The sequence below is a fragment of the Canis aureus genome, chromosome 29 (genome assembly GCF_053574225.1).
Source record: "Canis aureus isolate CA01 chromosome 29, VMU_Caureus_v.1.0, whole genome shotgun sequence".
Classification (NCBI taxonomy): Eukaryota; Metazoa; Chordata; class Mammalia; order Carnivora; family Canidae; genus Canis; species Canis aureus.
The window spans coordinates 26,046,261-26,064,350 of NC_135639.1; the positions used below are offsets into that span (position 1 = coordinate 26,046,261).

Consider the following 18,090-nt stretch of genomic DNA (forward strand, 5'->3'; position numbering starts at 1 on the left):
TTGCACCCTAGAGTTGGCTCCCATTCTTCCACCCCATAGCTGCTTGTCCTGCTTGCCGGCACCTGGCTACCATGTGGGAACTCTTGGTTTTCTTGCTGTTCACCCTGGTCTATTTCTTATGGCCCAAGTCAAAGTGCCCTAATGCCAAGTATCCCAGGAGCCTCCCATCCCTGCCCTTGGTAGGCAGCCTGCCATTCCTCCCCAGAGATGGCCACCAGCACGTGAGCTTCTTCAAGCTACAGAAAAAATACGGCCCCATCTATTCCTTTCGTATGGGTACCAAGACTACAGTGATGGTCGGCCACCACCAGCTGGCCAAGGAGGTGCTTATCAAGAAGGGCAAGGAATTCTCTGGGCGGCCCCGAGTGGTAAGCAGTGCCCACCTATCCCTCCTCTCTCACCAGCTCCCGGGGAGGGGGGTGGTTCAGCCAAGACCATGCCTGGAATGACCCTTCCAGATCCTGTAATTCTTCCTAAAACAGATTAAAAGGGCCATGGGTGGGGATCGGCCCCTCAGTAGGCAGGAAAAATCAAAGGAAGACTTTATTTCTGGGCTTCCAGGAGGTGGGCTGTCACCTTGCCTGGAACTGGATGATGTGCTCTCTGAGTCTTGACTTCTCTAACTGAGGTAGTATATGCAAAGCACTTAGCCCAGTGCCCAGCGCAGTAAGTACTCAAGTAAATAGCCTTTAGGAGTGCTACTCTTCATGTGGAAAATGGGATTAAAATGATTACTGTCTTCTATGGGAAGGTGTGAGGGAGAAGTATCCTGGGTTTTGGAGGGCAGAGATTGCTATTTCTCTGGAGCTGTCCCCAGCTGCTCTGGCTCACAGTAGAGTCAGCTCACAGTAGAGCTGACACATGGTGGCATTTCAAGGATGCCAATGATCTATCCTACTGAGCCTTCTGTAACACTCCTGGGGGAGGAGAGAAGCCAACCACCTGGGAAAACTGCCAATGCCCCATCCCAGCACCCTGCTGCTGAGTACCCCCTTGAACTCCCCAGGCAGGACCTCCCAGTCACTTATCTCTGACCAGGCCAAAGGTTGATTCATTTTTCCCTGGATAAGTCAGCTAAGTCTGCTGGCCAACGGCTTCACTCCTAGCTCTCCTCAGCAAAGAGGAAGCAGGAGGCTAGTCAGATGGGGCTTGCGGGTCACAGCATATAAGGGGAGGCTTTGAAACCTGAAGCTTTGAAGTCCCTCTGGGAAGAGGTGGCTTGGCCAAGTCCAGACTGCATTCTCCAGTTGGGGCCTTATGGTGGGCACACGGCCTTGCAATGGAAGGGCAGAAAAAAGATGAGTGGCTGCTGTATCTGCAGCACCCCCCAGAGGGCCTAGAGAAAGGCAGGAGTCTGGGCAGTCTTCACCCTCTACAAGCCAACCTGCTCCTGCCCCCAGGACAGGCACCATTCAGAGCGCTTATTCCATCCACGGCTGCCTTCCCCTGGTCAGCAACTGATAAGAGAGGCTCAGAGGTCACCCTGTCATTGAACTGAACCCCAGAACCCCTGCATTCTAATTCAGGGTTCCTTTTTTCCCTCCTCATTCTGTCTCTCTGATGAAATTGGGAGTAGAGGAGTCTCAGGCCCTGCCCTACCAAGGCCTAATGGTCATGGCAGAGTAGAGCAAGGATGCCCCACATGGATGTCAGCAGGGCAAGTATCTAGGCAGATACTCAAAAAGTATCTCCCTCAAAAAAGGTGCAGGAAGCCCAGGGCAAGGGCAGGTCATTGATGTCTGATTCTTACAGTCTTTCTTGCTCTCCAAAGGTGACTATGGATATCCTGTCTGACAACCAAAAGGGTATCGCTTTCGCAGACCATGGTGCCAGCTGGCAGCTGCACAGGAAACTGGCACTGGCCACCTTTGCCCTGTTCAAGGATGGCAACCAGAGGCTAGAGAAGATCAGTGAGTGATGGCCGGCCCCGGGGCTGCTGGAAGAAGGTGGGGGGGCGGGGGGCGCAGACACAATGGAAGGCTCAATCTAGGGCTTTCTTGGCTGCTGCTGCCATCTAGTGGCCAATCTGTTCTATGTCCTGGCTAACATGGAACGGGGAGGGAGGGTGCGGCTTAATTCTCCACCATCTTGCCCCTCTCTCCTCTCAGTTTGTCAGGAAAACAGTTTATTATGTGATTTCCTGGCCACCCAGAATGGAAAGTCCATAGATTTGTCCTTGCCTCTCTTCCTGGCGGTGACCAATATAATCTGCTTGATCTGCTTCAACACTTCCTACAAGAATGGAGATCCAGCTCTGGAGATCATAAAGAATTACAACGATGGCATCTTGGATACTTTGGGAAGGGATCATATGATAGACATATTCCCCGGGTTGAAGGTGAGGATGAGGTCAGTCCCCACCTTCAGATTCCAGCAGTCCCTGTCCCCAGCTCTTTTCAATGCCTGGCTCCAGACTCACTTTTTTCCTGACTACCTCAGCCACAATGACCTCTACCTCCTCTCTTTTGAAAACTTTGCCACTTCTCTACATAGCTTTTAACTATGCATTTTAATATTTTAATACTTATGATAATGGCTTTCATTTATTTACCAATTGCCGTATGTCCAGTACTAAGTACTCCACATGCATTTATTATGTCATTCCCCTTTAAGGTTGAGTTTATTATCCCCGAACAGATGAGAATGCAGGCTTAAAGAAGTTAAGGAAGTTGCCCTAGGCTTCAGACTCAAGTCTATCTTACTCCTAAAGGCTGGGCACACAGCAGAGTCTAATTAGTAGACCCTCAATCAGTGCCTGATGTTTGATTCAATGGAGAAGGAGAGGTAGAGATGCTTCCTTTTCCCCTATTTGGAGCTGTGTTAATAATCCCATTGTGTGCCTCCGTCTTGCCTTCCATTTTGGCTGGAGGTCTGGGTTAGAGTAGAAATTCACCAGAGACTGAAAGCTAGGATCTGCCCCCAGAAGGGATTCTGGTAGCTGGAGAAGCAAAATAGAAGATGGATGGATTTGACGTTTATTTCTACTTTCCAGATCTTCCCCAACAAAACCCTGGAAAAAATGAGGAATTGTGTTAAAATGCGAGATGACTTGCTGAATGAAATCCTTGAAAAATATAAGGTAGGTGATGCAGCAGAGGAGACCATGAGTTAGGTTGAAATGTCATGAAAACAGGGCGGGGGTCCATTTTGGACACTGTAGTATCTCTAGCACTGAGCAGAGAGAGCCAGGCACATAGATGTTCAACCAAAAACATGACTTAACTAATGACGAGGGGGGAGGAAGTAAGGAATTGCAGAGGATTCTAGAAGGGACCCACTTACTCCCAAAATTTAAAGAGAGCCCTCCTACCTCCACAAGCTTGTAGGTCCTGCCTAGTCTCTCACTTCCAGATGGAAGAGACCTTTGAGTCTCCAGTCTGGGATGGAAGTATGGCAGGGTATTGCAGATGGGGCTCCTTCCTTACCACTGTCTCCCAACCTCACCCAGCAGGAGAAATTCAGCAGCGACTCTATCACCAACATGCTAGACATACTGATCCAAGCCAGGATGAACTCCGACGATAACAATGCTGGCTCAGACCGGGATTCAAAGCTGCTTTCAGATAAACATATTCTCATCAGCATAGGGGACATTTTTGGGGCCGGTGTGGAGACCACCACGTCTGTGGTGAAGTGGACTGTGGCCTTCCTGCTACACAATCCTCAGGTGGGCTTCCCCCTACTCTGGTCTCCCCAACCACTCTTCCCCTACAGCCAGATCCACCTATGGCCCCAGAAAGGAGGAGTAATACCCTCTGCCCTTCCATGCAAGATGACTGGGCTGCTCCACTTCTCACCCAAGTAGTAGTTGGCTTTGGCCCTAGGCTGGAGCTGCTGCTGTATCTTTTGGAAACAAATAGCCTGGAATGCAAAGCCACCACTGGGAAGAGTGTGAGCCAGCTCTTCTGGATGTATCAATAGGATTCTTCTAAACCCATGCTTCTCTTGGGCTTAATTTAAGCATGTTTGTCACATCTACCCTGCTCTGGCCCTCAGTTGCAGAAGAAGATCCAGGAGGAGATTGATCAGAATGTAGGTTTTGGCCGCATACCAACTATGAGTGACCGGAGCAAACTCATCTTGCTAGAGGCCACCATCAGAGAGGTGCTTCGCATTCGGCCTGCGGCCCCTATGCTCATCCCCCACAAGGCTATTGTCGATTCCAGGTATGCCTTCCCTCCTGGTAACACAAGACTGCTTTCCAGCCCACCTGGGCCCTCCTCAGCCTGCTGGTCAATTCATATGCAACCATCGATCATCAATCATCCTACCCATGACTCTACTGATCAATATATCTGCCACCTACTAATACCAGCTAACTAATCCACAGATCTAACTGACCTCCCTCAGAAACTGCTTGCTGCCTTGGAGATATATGGTCTGGGATGAAAGACCAGGTGCTCCATCCTCCTACACAATCTGATATCCACAACACACACACACATATGCACCAGCTCAAAAGGCACACCCACATGCCCTGACATACATGACTGTCCATGCACACAGGTATTGATACATAAAAGCTAGTCAGGAAGAGAGCTGGAGACAGGCTGGATTCATAGTTAATCTGGCAGAAGCTGAGGAAAGACGAGGGGGTGGGCATGAGGACATATGAGGACATTTTTCCCCCTGGGGTGTAGGGCTGAGCAGTTCAGTAAGGACAATATTTTAGACTCCCCTTTCCTCTCCCTCTTTGGGGCAGCATTGGTGAGTTTGCTGTTGACAAGGGCACAAGTGTTATCATCAATCTGTGGGCGCTGCATCACAATGAGAAGGAGTGGTACCGGCCTGACCAGTTCATGCCAGGTGAGTCCCTGTTCTGTCCTGCTCCCAAGCCACACAGCCAGCCTGGCCTCCATGCTCATCCTTCCAGCATCATGTTCTCTCTGCTAAGCTTTCTACTAGAAAACTCCTGGCTCCAACTGCATAAACCTGTTGACAGCCCCTTTCTACCCTAGACTTACCCAAACTCTTCACAGCTGGGTTTCTCACTCTCTCCTTCCACTAATTGCAAGTGTCCCCTAAGAAGCCCTCTAGGTATATGGCTCCCATGAAGTCAGCCCCTCTCCCCATTCATTAAGACTCCCTCCTTTCTGTCCTTCCTGAATATTGCACTTCTCCTGTGTAGTTAAGGGCTACCTGAGAGCTGGGCTGTATCTCTCCTTGGGCTAGGGTTCCCCCATGTAAGACTGTTCACCTCCTCAGACTGGGGCTCCCTGGGCAGGGCCAGGTCTCCCCCTCAGTTAGGGCAGAGCCATTCCTCTACTTACCCCTGCCTTGACCCTGGCTGACACTTCCCCATGTCCACAGAGCGCTTCCTGGACGCCACAAAGAGTCAGCTCATCTCTCCATCATTAAGTTACTTGCCCTTTGGAGCAGGACCTCGCTCCTGTGTAGGTGAGATCCTGGCCCGCCAGGAACTCTTCCTCGTCATGGCCTGGTTGCTGCAGAGGTTCGACCTGGAGGCCCCAGATGATGGGCAGCTGCCTTCCCTGGAGGGCATCCCCAGAGTGGTCTTTTTGATCGAGTCTTTCAAAGTTAAGATCAAGGTGCGCCAGGCCTGGAGGGAAGCCCAGGCTGAGGGTAGCACCTAGAGGCTGACCTAGCATCCCCTGACTCCACCCTGTGTGATCCCACAGCACAAAATCAGAGGTGTGATTCGGCCCTCCCCCTGGCCCTCCTCCTGGCCCACACTGCCTTCTTTTCCAGCCTGCAGTCCCTGGTAGTGATATGCATAAACTAAACAGTTTTTCTTCCTGGTCCCTGAACAGTTCATTCATTTGTTTATTTGTTCACTCAGTTTTAATAACAAATATTTATTGAGCACCTGCTATGTGCCACTCACTATCCCTGGACACTCAAGCTCCTTGGTTTCATACAGATTACTTTCTACTGAAGGCTGACAAATAAACATTGCAGAGACTCCTAAGTGCTTTGAAGTCACTTATACTGGGTGTTGGTGATATGAGGAGAGAACGGCAGAAGTGGAGGGAGGCCACAACAAGCGAGTAGTTGGGAAGGTGTAAAGATGTGGGGAAAAGCATCTGGCACTGAGGGAGCAGCAGGCAGGAAGTTTTTGAGGTGGGAGAGGTTGGTGTGGCAAGAACAGAGCAAATGAAAGAGGAGAGGAGTTCTTGATGAAGTCAGATTGGAGACAGGGGCCAAGACCCATGGAGCCTTGTAAGTAACAGGAAAGAGTTTAGGTATTTATTCCTAATATGATAGGAAGTCATGGAGGAGACGGGGCTGTTAAACATGTAAGTGGGAAGGTCTGATTTGTATTTTGGGGGGCCGGTGGGCGGGGAGAGAGAGAGAGAGAAAGTGTGTGTGTGTGTAGGGGCAGAGGCAGAGGCAGAGGGAGAGAGAGAATCTTGAGCAGGCTCCACACCCAGCATGGAGCCTGACATGTGGCTCAATCTCACAACCCTGAGATCATGACCTGATTCAAAATCAAGACGAATGCTTAACCGACACAGCCACCCAGGCGTGCCTGGTTTGTATTTTTTAAGACCACCCTAGTTGCTGAGTGGAGATTGGTCTGAGAGCTGGGGCAGGGAGGAGGTGGCTGTGCTGGTCCAGGAGAGTGAAGTCATGGAGGCTTAGCTCCTGGCCATAGCAGTGGAGATGGTGAGAATTGGTGGGACTGTTTACATATTGAAAGTGAAGCAGAAGATCTTGTTTGATCCAAAGAGGCATCACTGCGTGTACATTGAAGATTTGGCTTTGGGGGAGTGTGTGTAACCCAACCCACCACTACCTATCCCTCTTATCTTGGTCGCCAAAGGCCAGCAGGTCTCCTTTACCTCGTCGTGTCCTGGGGTAAACACGGCCAGGAAAGCATTCTGCAGTGCCCCGGCTCTGCCCTGCTCCCGACAGCCACCCCAGGAAATCTGTAAATGCCTCACTAGAAAATGGCTCCTGGACTTCTTTAAACCTTGGCTACTGGCCAGTTTGCAAGTGAAAGATGTCCTGAGATGCTCTGGGGGAGAAACTGACCCTTGCCCATTAGCCTAGAGAGAGGCTCCAATGCCAGCTCCCTGGCACCAGGTGGGCCAGGGTCAGGTCATCAACCCAGTCTTTCTCTTCATACTGGGGAGGGCTCTGGAAGGGGCAAGGCTGAGACCTTGCCTTATCTGGCCATGTTTTCAGAAGAAATCAACAGAGCCCCTGCAAAGAGGGAGGGACAAAGTTTTCCATTACAGCACACTTTCTCCCTTCAAAGAGCTTTGTTAATCCAGTGGTAAGAGACTATTTCTCAACTCAGTAAGGAATAGTCAACTCATTCCTCACCCCTAACTCAGCCCTGCTAAAGAGCCCATGGAAAGTTTGTGGGCAGCCATGGTTGACCAGCTCCCGTCACAAGCAGCCTGGTGAAATGCTGACACTCCTGTAGGCTGACAGGAAAGGGTTTAACTGGAAGTGGCTCCTCTCTCTCCCAGGTTTCTCTGCCCCTATTAGTTGGTCATTGGCCCAGAGCCAAGCTACCCTCGGTTTCCAAGCAGAGGGGAGCAGATCGGCTGGAAGAGAGTTAAGTATTCTCCTCTTCAACTATTGAATCAGATCATAGAGTGGCAGAAGAGAGACTAATCCTTTGTTTTGAAGATGACAAACTTAGGGCCAGTTGGGGTAAAGGGCAGGGGAAGTAACTTGCCCTAAGTCACGCAGCTCCTTAGCAGCAGGGCTGGGACCAGAACCCAAGATTTCAATGATACAGGAAGAGGAGCCAGACATGCTTTCTCACTCAACTGGTATCCATGCAGAAGGGCTCTGGGGTGTCTGGCCAGGGGGAGTACAAAGCTGAATGTCCTTTCAGAAAATGACCTCATGACCTCAGACTCCTGCCCAAATTGTCCCTCCCCTGCCTGGAAGGCCTTTTCCCACTGACCTAACTCCTCCCATCCTGAATCTCAGAGTGCAAGCCCAATTCCAGGGTATTTCTCAAGACTCCCAGCCCACTGTGCTTGTCCTGTTTTAGCACTCAGCTTCTGCTCCATGGTACTGAATCCCATATATACCTGAGCATCTGCTTGGGCTCAAGATGGGTGCAGTATCCCCCAAGGGCACTGCCCACCCCTATGTTTCTGGAGTTCAAGACTGAATTTTCTCCTGTTCCTTATCCTGCAGATCAGCACCTGGCAAGTAGGTTAGACACAAGAGGACTGAATGCTCTAAGTCCCTGGGCTAATTGGTCCAGGGATAAATAGACTATTTCCTTATGCACAAGAAAGCTCGGATCTTTGACAAAGCTGGAAGGTGTTTGCCAAGACCCCACACTCATATTTTGAACCTCAGAATGCCCTTACCCAGTGATATGGTGGAAAATAAATACTAAACAAACAGTTCTCTGGTGCAGATGTACTAGTGTTTGCCAACTGCCATGAAGTAAACAGTCCCCATTATGAGCAATTTCAGGGCACCAATGTGATGTCACTGAATACAGAGTTGGGAATAGATGTGTGGTAGCATTATATGCTACTTACCATTACAGTGTACAATAAATACCATTGCTATATAACTCCATTACTAATAATACCATTATTCCCACCATACATAGATGTAAATAGCCTCAAGGGCACAGATAATAGTAATGTAGTAAAATAATTGGGAAATGATTAGTTTTGATTATTGATTACCTTTGTTTTTACTATAATGTATTCATTATAGGTTTCTATAGTTTTTTTTAATGGTTATTTAATAAACAGTTCACAAAAGTCCTGGACATTTAGGAAATTATTTATTTATTTACTTAAATTAAGCTCCACACCCAATGTGGGGCTTGAACTCACAACCCTGAGATTAAGAGTTACATGCTCTACTGAATGGCCCGGGCCAGGCAGGCACCCCCTAATTCCTGAAAATTTAATAATCAGCTTTTGTGAACCAAAATAGCCAGCCCTCCCAGGAGGAACGTGCTATCCTTTATCCTTCAGAAGGGTGGTTCCCCAGAGTCCCTATTTTGATGGGACCGACTCCTCCCTCTGGTACCCTTGGTGTGGGGTGGGGGTGAATGAGAATGTGTGACTGCTCTGGTGCCTCTGGTGGCCATAGAATCTGAAGCAAAGGAGGAGCTCTTTCTCCAGGCACACTCCTGGGCTTAAACACCCATCTTTGGAGGATAGGAATCCAGTCGCAGAGGTAAGAGAATCGGGAAGGACTGGATAAGGAAGATCCAGGCCCCCTAGGTTCCTAGCCTTGGATCTTAGGCCCATTGTTAGCTTCTTGAACCCATTTCTTCATTTTTTTTTTTTAAGATTTATTTATTCATTCATTCAGAGAGAGAGAGAGAGAGAGACAGGCAGAGACACAGGCAGAGGGAGAAGCGGGCTCCATGCAGGGAGCCCGACGTGGGACTCGATCCTGGGTCTCCAGGAACACGCCCTGGGCCGCAGGCAGAGCCAAACCGCTGCCCCACCAGGGCTGCCCTCATTTCTTCATTTGTACAGTGGGGTGACTTCCCACCTGTGCTGTCCATTATCTAAGGCTCTGGGGAGGGTGAAAAGCAGAAAGGGCCAGGTAAGCTGGGGAGGTACAGAAGACAAGAAGTCAGGCTGTGAGGGCAAGTTGTTCCAGTGCTATCATTCACAGGCCCCGTGATCATGGGCAACTTCCTCAGCTTTCTCAAACCTCAGTTTTCTAAACTATAATATGGGTGCCTAGGTGTGTGTAGAAATGGTACCACCAACCTGAATATGTTGCTGAAAGTCAAATATGGACCTATATAATGCATTTAGTGCCTTGATCAATACTGGCTTTACTGCCATTGCCTCCAGCCAGATCCACAAAATAAGTCCTTGTCTAAGAATGAAGAAATGAGTGTTGTTTAGACAGGTCCATCTGAAGGACAGGACCTCCCTCTCCAGCCCCCCTTATAGCTCCAATGATCCTGCCTGCTGCCCCTCCCTCTTTCCCCATCTGGGGCATGCTGGCAGCTGGGAAGTGGGTGGGGAGCCCAGAGACAAACTTTTCATGCTTCCAACACAGAGGGTGTTTTGTAATATTTTCCAGTGGGATTGGGTTTCTCGAGACTTCTTGGTAAGAAGGCATGCAATGGAAGGTTAAACTGGTGGGGAGAGGGCTTAGAGTGAGGAGAAACTTCAGATCAAACCAAATCCTCTTCTCCCCTCCAAGTCACCCGAAAGCTCTAACTCCTGAGAATTTTACAATGTTTCCAGGAGGACTCACTCTCCCTGAGGAAGTTAACACTGATAGTGCACCACCCGCCCCAGGAGTGGGGCTATTTCAGCATTGAGGGGCTCTGGCAGGAGCGCCTGGCTAAGCATGGGGGCCTCTGGAGGCTTCTGATGAGGCAAGTGGGAAAGCAAGGGGAATAAAGAAGCTCTTGAGGAAACCGTCTGGCTCACCTTTCATTATGCCACTTGCCTGTTCATCACCTCTCTCTGGTTCTTTCTCACCTTTGAGAATAAATCAAAAGTTCTTCACATGGCTTGTGAGCACCAAGTCTTCCGTGTTCAGGGTTCAAATCCTGGCTCTCCCACTTACGAGCTATGTAATCTTGGACAAGTTAGTCAATGTCTCTGAATGCTTCAACCCCGTTAATAAAGAAGTCCATACCTCAGATGGCTGTTTGTTTGTTTTTTTTTTTTTCAGATGGCTGTTTTGAAGCTAAAATGAAAAAATGTAGGTAAGATGTTTACACATGACCCAATAACATCCAGTCAATAAACAGAACAGTAAAGACAAATTAAAATATTTTTATTACCAGCTTACCAGTCTAGATTCATCTCCTGTCACTTCCCAGAATGCAATTACCTACAGAGGTTAAATTGCTTACAGCTTTAGACATTTTTGGCCTCCCATGTTTTTGTGTGCTTTTCAGCACCTGGCACATAGTAGGCACTCAATAATCTGCAAAACAAACATCTACCTAGAATTACCTTTACACCTATCTTTACCTGGCAAGCTCAGTTGAGAGGTCCCTGCTCCAAGAAGACTGCCCTCTACCCCCAGGGGGGTGGCATTCTCTTCTGCAGCATCCTGTGCACACATGCTTCATGGTACTGTGCTACTGATACTGTTTTCATGCCTTTTCCCCCCTTGGGACCATTAGTTCTTCTCAAGAGGAACCTGGTCTAAGGCATAGTTGCATTCCCAATGCCTAGTACATGGTAGGTACTCGGTAAATGCTCAGCTTAAGGAAGGCCAGTCACTTGCCCCCAGACTGGGAACCTACATCCCAAATACCTCCCAGGACCCACTGCCCAGTAGGTTCAGGAGGATGCAGGTTTCCAGCATGTTTGGCCAACAGTCAGCCAAACCCACTTCCCACTCCTCCTAAGTCAAACCCTGCTTCCCCTCTGCCCCACAACCCCCTGGCTGAAAATGGGAGGAAACTGAAGAATAGAGAGTTTCTTGAAATTCTTGCTCATCAAAGCTACCTTTATGTGTTTCCGAGCATTGGTATCATTCCCACCTGCACTTAGTTGCCTGGGGCAATAGAAAATGAGGAACTCAGTGACCCAGGAACCTGGGGTGCTGCCAGCAGTGCAGTGAGGTCTGCTCTACAGACCTAGGCATCAAACGTACATGTACAGCCTCCAGCATGCAAGAACTGAACTGGTTATTTCTGTGCCATTCAGACATTAGATTAATGAAGGCAGGAATGATGTAATCCCTAGTCATTTCCCGGGGTTTTATTTTTTTTTTATTTTTAAAATATTTTATTTATTCATGAGAGACAGACAGAGAGAGAGGCAGAGGGAGAAGCAGGCTCCATGCAAGGAGCCTGACATGGGACTCGATCCCAGGTCTCCAAATTCACATCCTGGACTGAAGGTAGCGCTAAACCACTGAGACACCGGGCTGCCCAATTTCCCAGGGTTTTATTTTTATTTTTTTTAATATTTTATTTACTTATTCATGAGACACAGAGAAAGAGAGTCAGAAACACAGGCAGTGGGAGAAGCAGGCTCCACGCAGGAAGTCCGACGTGGGACTCGATCTCAGGACTCCAGGATCATGCCCTGGGCTGAAGGCGGCGCTAAACCGCTGAGCCACCTGGGCTGCCCTTCCCAGGGTTTTAGAACAAATCTGTCTCTAGATGTTAATGGTTCTTCTGAGCTTATGGGTTCCTCTTGGAGGAACCCAATGGTTTAGAAGGAACCAGGCAGCAACCATCTCACTAGAGTCACTGAGGGGCCAGAATTGTGTCCTCTGACCAAGGGGCAAAGATGGGGGCAGGGCCTGGGCTTTCAGGTAAGTGTAGACTGCAGGGTAAGGCCAGGGACTAGAGAAGGCAATGCTGTCAGCATCCCCTGCTGGCCCATTAGGGAGCATTCCACTTGGGGAAGCAGGAACGCCCTCTGGGAAGCTTCCAAGATGTGCACATTGTGTTGCTTTGCCCACCTGCAGGCCATCCAAGAGGTTGTGCTGGGTGGCAGTGTTCCCCTTCCTGGGCAGAGGTAGAAGGTTATTCCTTCCCTTAGAGCAGGGATTTACAGTGGACTCAAAGTTCTAAGAGGACAGTCTTATGCAGGGGGGGGGAAAGATAGTGAGTCTTAGGAAAGAATGATTGGCCCACAATGGCAGAAGCTGGCACACCAGTGGCTTCTCACAAGACCTAAAAACCATTCTCAGGTCCCTGCCTGGTATGTAAGACCTCATACAAGCCCCTACATGTGGTTGCCTAAGATTCCCTGAATCTGTACCATTCACTTCATCTTACTCTATCTCCTATTGGGTTTTCTTTTGGGGGGCAGGGGTTAAGCATATATATTTTTAAGATTTTATTTACTTGAGAGATTCTATTTATTTGAGAGAGAGTGAGCGAGAGAGCACAAACCGGGGGAGTGCCAGAGGGAGAGGGAGAAGCAAACTCCCTACTGAGAAGAGACACCCTCCCCATGCAGAGCTCAATCCCAGAACCCTGAGATCATGACCTGAGCTGAAGGCAGATGCTTAACCTACTGAGCCACCCAGGCACCCCCCCCCATTGTTAACTATTTCACGTGGATGTTTGGTCTTCATGCCTATAATTTGACTTCAGAGGGCAAGGGTCTTGTCTTCTTTCTTTTGCATTCTTCCCACCACCCGGTACAGTGTTGGGCACAAAGTAGGAGGCTCAATAATACATGTTTTGTGCATCAAATTCCAGGGCCGATCCAGTTTCTATCACATTTTTTTTCTAAAGATTTTTTATTATTTTTAAGTAACCTCTACAGCCAACGTGAGAGCTCAAACTCACAAACCTGAGATCAAGAGTCCCATGCTCTACTGACTGAGCCAGCCTGGCGCGGGGGGGGGGCTGGCTTTATCACGTCATTAAGAGATCTCACAGGGTGCTTGCTTTCTCCAAATGCCATTTTAGCTTCCAGGTATCTAACAGAACTCATTTCTACCTTTTTTGCATCTGATTTTTAACCTGTTTGTGGGACTTTACAAAGTATTCCAGACTTCAGAAATATACCCTTGACAGAGAGAGGGTTTGGAGAAAACTCCTCCAGACAAAGCGTGGCCTCAGCAGGAGCATCACCCACCTTGCCCTTGGCCCCGTGGTCTCCACTGGGGCCAGGGGCCTGTCCTCAACTGCTAGGTGTCTTTTCACAGCCTGTGTGAAGGGAAAAGTGCTTGTGGTTGGGAATCTTGGGGTATGACCCCTGAAGTCTGAGGGAGGGGGGAGAAGGAACAAGGTGCTGCAAGAAAAAAGAACAATTGCATTTTTGGGATCAATTTTATTTGGGCTTCTCACAGTGGTTAGAGCCACTCTGTCTTCAGAACAATCACAGCACAGGAAATGCGTCACCGAGACTGCCCAGAAAAGTCTGACCAGCTGAATCTTATTGCTTAAAATACACATATTCACAATAACTGACAAATGGTGATGTGCCTCACACAGGAATGTGTTAGCATTTGCAAATCTTCCGACTGTAGCACCAAACCCTCAACCAGACCAACCCCTTCCTCCTCCTTCACCTGGAAAACCAGATTCAGTCAAATCTCCATAGCCCCCTACCGAGTCCTTTCAGCTCCCTTTTGTACCTCTCTCCCAGCAGGGGAGCCCATGGGCAGGGGCCAGACTATGATGGCTGGAATCAGGCCTGGCTCCAGCGGCTGCGGTCTTCTTCTCAAGCCTATAGGGCAGGACGCTGTAGTGAACCCAACAGTTAACACGCAGACCAGTGCCCTGCTCCAGCTGGGGAAGGAAACTTGGGAGGGCCAGAATTCATCCATTTGATCAGTTAACTGAAGCAGGATTCATTTTGGTAAAATTTCATCTCCTTTGAGACTTCAGTGAGTTGTTTGGGATTTTATTAAAAAAAAAAAATAGTGGAAGGAAAGGCATCTGAGGGCTGCTGACACACTCCCGCCCACTCTTGTCCCACACAGGCTTGCTTGCATACGCCGGACCTCGGCAGAGAGAGGTAAGCCCTACGGCACTGCGGTGTCTGCCAAACTCTCCTGGCCATTCCGGGCAGGGACAACGTCTGGGCCACAGCTAGTCCAAGCTCATCACTGAAGATCCAATCAAGCTTCTACCTGAAATCCCACCTTTGCCTTCCGTGCTGAGTGGTTTTGAACACCCCCTGGGGCTGATACTGAGGGCCAGCCAGGAGGAGCCAAGGGATGCAGACAGGTTCAGAGCATGTTTCCACTTATAGGGAACAGAACACAGGCCTCCGAGTGTCCACGGAGCAATGTGCAAATTGCAGTGATGGGTAGAGAAAAGCCTCTACATCGAGCACAGTTATATCTGGCAGATGTGGGGGGATTGGGGGATGGGGATGGGGGGCTGCCATCACAATGCTGCTGGATACACTCGAGTACACAGTCAGACATTTGTTCAGTAAACAGTAAATGTGTAAAATAAATTACCTTGAGAGGGCCATATCTGCTCCAAAGTGTGGTTGATGTGAGCACAATGGCTGCCATTCAAAGTATATTCACAGGAAAACAGGGCTAGGGGCTCACACAACACACACACACACACACACACACACACACACACACACACACACACACACAGGTTATCCAAAAAGTCATTGTACACAGACTTCACTTTGTTCAACATGGATTTTGGTTTTGTGGACTCCAAACTCAGACATTCGTTCGTTCACCTCACAGCCTTGGATTTGTCTATTTTTTGTACATATATATATATTTTTTTCTCCTTTCTTACTGTAACCTCAATGCCTAACGTGAATATCATCGTTCAAGAGTGGGGGAAGAACCAAACTCTTCATATGAACAGCACTGGACAGGGAATGTGAGTTTTAGCTGTTTGCTTTCTCCATCAGGTTATTCCTATCAAAGCTCAACTGGTTATCTGAAGCCAAACTACAGTAATAAGGATCCTGCAGTCCTTCCAGACTACTGCCTTCACCCTCCTACCTGGGCCACTTGGGCTGTTTACATAGGCTACAAAAGTTAGCCACCCCACTCACAAAGGGGGCTGCGGATAAGGCAGGGGAAAGGGCATGAAAGCCACAGATAACCAAGCCATTTCTTCCAAGTGGTCAGTTTAAAAATAAAGACAAAAACAACACAACAGAAGAACTTATTCAGAATCAAGAGAAAATACTGTGTAAAAGCCAGGCTATGGGGCTGCCCTCTCTTAGGACCTGTAGCCCCCTTTGTTCATATGGAACAGTGAGACACACAAGGGCCTGCGGGCTGTGTGTTTGGGTTGGGGAAGACCCTGGTCACCTATAGGCACAGACCAGAGGGCAGAGATGCAGCAAGCTGCACCAGATCCACCTCCATGGCCTAGGTTCTCCTGTGCTCCCACAGAAGTTCCAGAGACAGCCCCTGACTCCCACCCTGCCACCCACCCAGGCCCATGCCTGCACACAAAACACCTCCTCCTAGCTCAATGGCAGCCAGGTTCTTTGAAGGTCAATTTGGGACAGAGCCACAAACTTCCCCTTTCCAGAACAGAATTCTTGCCTGCCCGCTGGTAAAGTTCTTGTATTCAGCTTGCTTTTGTTGCTGCTGTTGTTGCTGTTTAAAGAGAAACCCCAAAGAAGGTGAGAGAATGTTCCATACTGAGCCGGGCTGTGGCCAGCCAGAACCCACTGGGAAGGGCCCTTCAGGGATGCACGGTGGTACATCAACCCCGTCACCTGGAATCTGAGAGAGCAGTAAGCCTCCTACCAGCCTCATAACTGCCTGTCAGCCCTCATCATCTCCCAGGGCTAGCCCAGTTCTGGCTCTGCAGACAGACACTGGCAGCAAGGGGTAACGATCCCTGGGGCGCCGTGGGCTTCCTTCTTCACCCAGGGCTGAGACCTGCCACCCCTCCCAGACCGAGACACAGCAAAGTTCTCTGAAACGAACACCAGGGCACAGACCCACTCCACCACCAAGAGTCACCTCAGGGCACAGTCTCAGCCCCCTCCTTGGGGGCTTCTGAAACACACATCTCTCTGACCCAAGTGGGTAAGTGAGACATGACTTGCAAAGAGAAGAAAGGGGACAGGGTCGGGGATGAGGAATGAGTCACAGAACGAACCAACTTCTCAGCCCTCCGCGACACTGTGCTCCCGTGGGCGGAGAGGCATCCACTCCCCAAGCTGTACCTGGAGATGGAGGAAAATGCAGGAGCGGGCGGTGGGGAGGGGAACGAAGAAGGAAGTGGCTGTACCACTTTCTCTGAAAGTCATTTAATGCTTCTCTCAGGGGGCTCCCCTACCCTGGTTGCTCTGCCAAGTTCTCAGGTGCAGGCAGGGCCTGCTCTAGCTGGGAGAGCTGCTGCTCTGCGAGTTTGGGGAGTCCTGCTCATTGATGGTGTTCAGCAGCAGGCAGGCGGGGGGCCGTGGCAGGTGGGGGTGCCCGGGCTCTCGGGCCTGCTCCTCGGAGGGCTGACAGAGCCCTTCCTCCTCGTCGCCCGGGGACCGCACGTGGCAGCTGTCACAGAAGTCCAGGGGTCCATCCAGAGCGTCGTCAATGAGCGTGTGGAACTCCTTGAGGTCATCGTCATGGTGGCCCCGGTTGCACACACACACCTCAATGCCCGAGTCACCCGTGAAGCGGCGGTGTCTGCCAGGCGTCTTGTCTTTGCTATCGGGGAGGGCGCTGCCCTGCTCGGAGCTGTAGTCTCTCAGCAGCTCCTCCTTACAGTCGGAATCTTTGTCCAGGAAGGCCCCAGGGTCCAGCTCCCCCAGGCCAGCCACAGAGCCACTGGGCTCCATCCCGGGGGCTTTGGTGGCTGCTGTGCCGGTGGGCACGTCGGAGGGCTCAGGGTCAGCGATGCTTGGGGGTCTCGTGCTGCTTCTGCTGGGCCCAGACAAGGGACTGCTCTGCGCGCCCTGGGGGCCCCTGGGGGGGTCGGCGCCTGGGGGGCTGCCGCCCGTAGGACCACAAGGTGCAGGCAGCTGCTGCTGCTGGAGCTGGAAGGCACTGTACGGTGGGGGAGGAGTCGGAGGTCGGTTCACCACTTCCTCATAAGGAGGTAGTAAATAGTTTGGCAAAAACCCTAAAATGGGGAGGCAGGGAGGAGAAATTACTGCACTGGCAATTGTTCTAGGACAGAGTGCAGAGCTTGCACTCAACATATGCCTCTCCCACCCTGGGCATACCCACTGAGCGACAACTACAGCTCCTGCTTGTCAGCAGGGCAGAGGGGTGGGGCAGTTTTGTGGAAAAAAAGGACAGCCTGGGAGTGACCTAATCTAGCTTCTTGAAATCTGAGAGCCCCTAAACCTGCTTCACAGGCAAGATCTTCTGCCTGTCTGGAGTCAAGGGGTGGACGTCCAAGAGATCATTTCTGCCCACAGCGTTTCTGTTTCCACATGCCCCCGGGTCTCAGGTTTCTTGTTCAGACTGTGTCCTTCGTCTGCGTCCCATAGGCCTCAGTGTCAGGGACCCTAATTTAAGACTTCCTGACTACGTTTTTCTTGTCCCCCACCATCCCAGATGTATGGACCATGAAAAGGGCCTTTTTCTGGGAGATTAGAAATCCGTGTTGTCCCTCCCTCTAGTGTGGACGGAGGTGGTCTGGAAAGACAAACCGAACCTCATCTTGACTCAGATTGGGAGCAGGTGGGTTACCAGCGAAGGGTGAGGGGCCTGCCAAACAAGGCTTATTACCGACATGCCAGGTAAGTTATCTTTTGAATGTGCTGAGTATCTCAAGGC

General features: G+C 50.1%; 2 protein-coding genes across 5 annotated transcripts in view; one reads left to right on the forward strand and one right to left on the reverse strand.

The window, feature by feature from the left end:
• CYP17A1 (cytochrome P450 family 17 subfamily A member 1) lies at positions 1-5,929 on the forward strand. 2 transcript variants are annotated; one of them, XM_077877812.1, is made up of 8 exons: positions 1-368; positions 1,772-1,910; positions 2,109-2,338; positions 2,993-3,079; positions 3,449-3,667; positions 3,997-4,166; positions 4,703-4,806; positions 5,311-5,929. In XM_077877812.1, exons 1-8 carry the CDS (start codon positions 72-74, stop codon positions 5,592-5,594), a joined length of 1,530 nt encoding a protein of 509 aa, XP_077733938.1. In that variant the 5' UTR covers positions 1-71; the 3' UTR covers positions 5,595-5,929. The 2 variants fall into 2 exon arrangements, with proteins under 2 accessions (XP_077733938.1, XP_077733939.1); XM_077877813.1 differs by having other exon boundaries at positions 3,452-3,667.
• Positions 5,930-13,668: 7,739 nt separating this feature from the next.
• WBP1L (WW domain binding protein 1 like) overlaps positions 13,669-18,090 on the reverse strand; it is a 66,758-nt gene continuing 62,336 nt past the window's right edge. For all 3 annotated transcript variants that reach the window (XM_077877814.1, XM_077877815.1, XM_077877816.1), the window contains exon 4: positions 13,669-17,428. In XM_077877814.1, the coding sequence (XP_077733940.1) occupies positions 16,689-17,428 (740 nt within the window). In that variant the 3' untranslated portion in view covers positions 13,669-16,688. The remainder of the gene's footprint in view (positions 17,429-18,090) is intronic.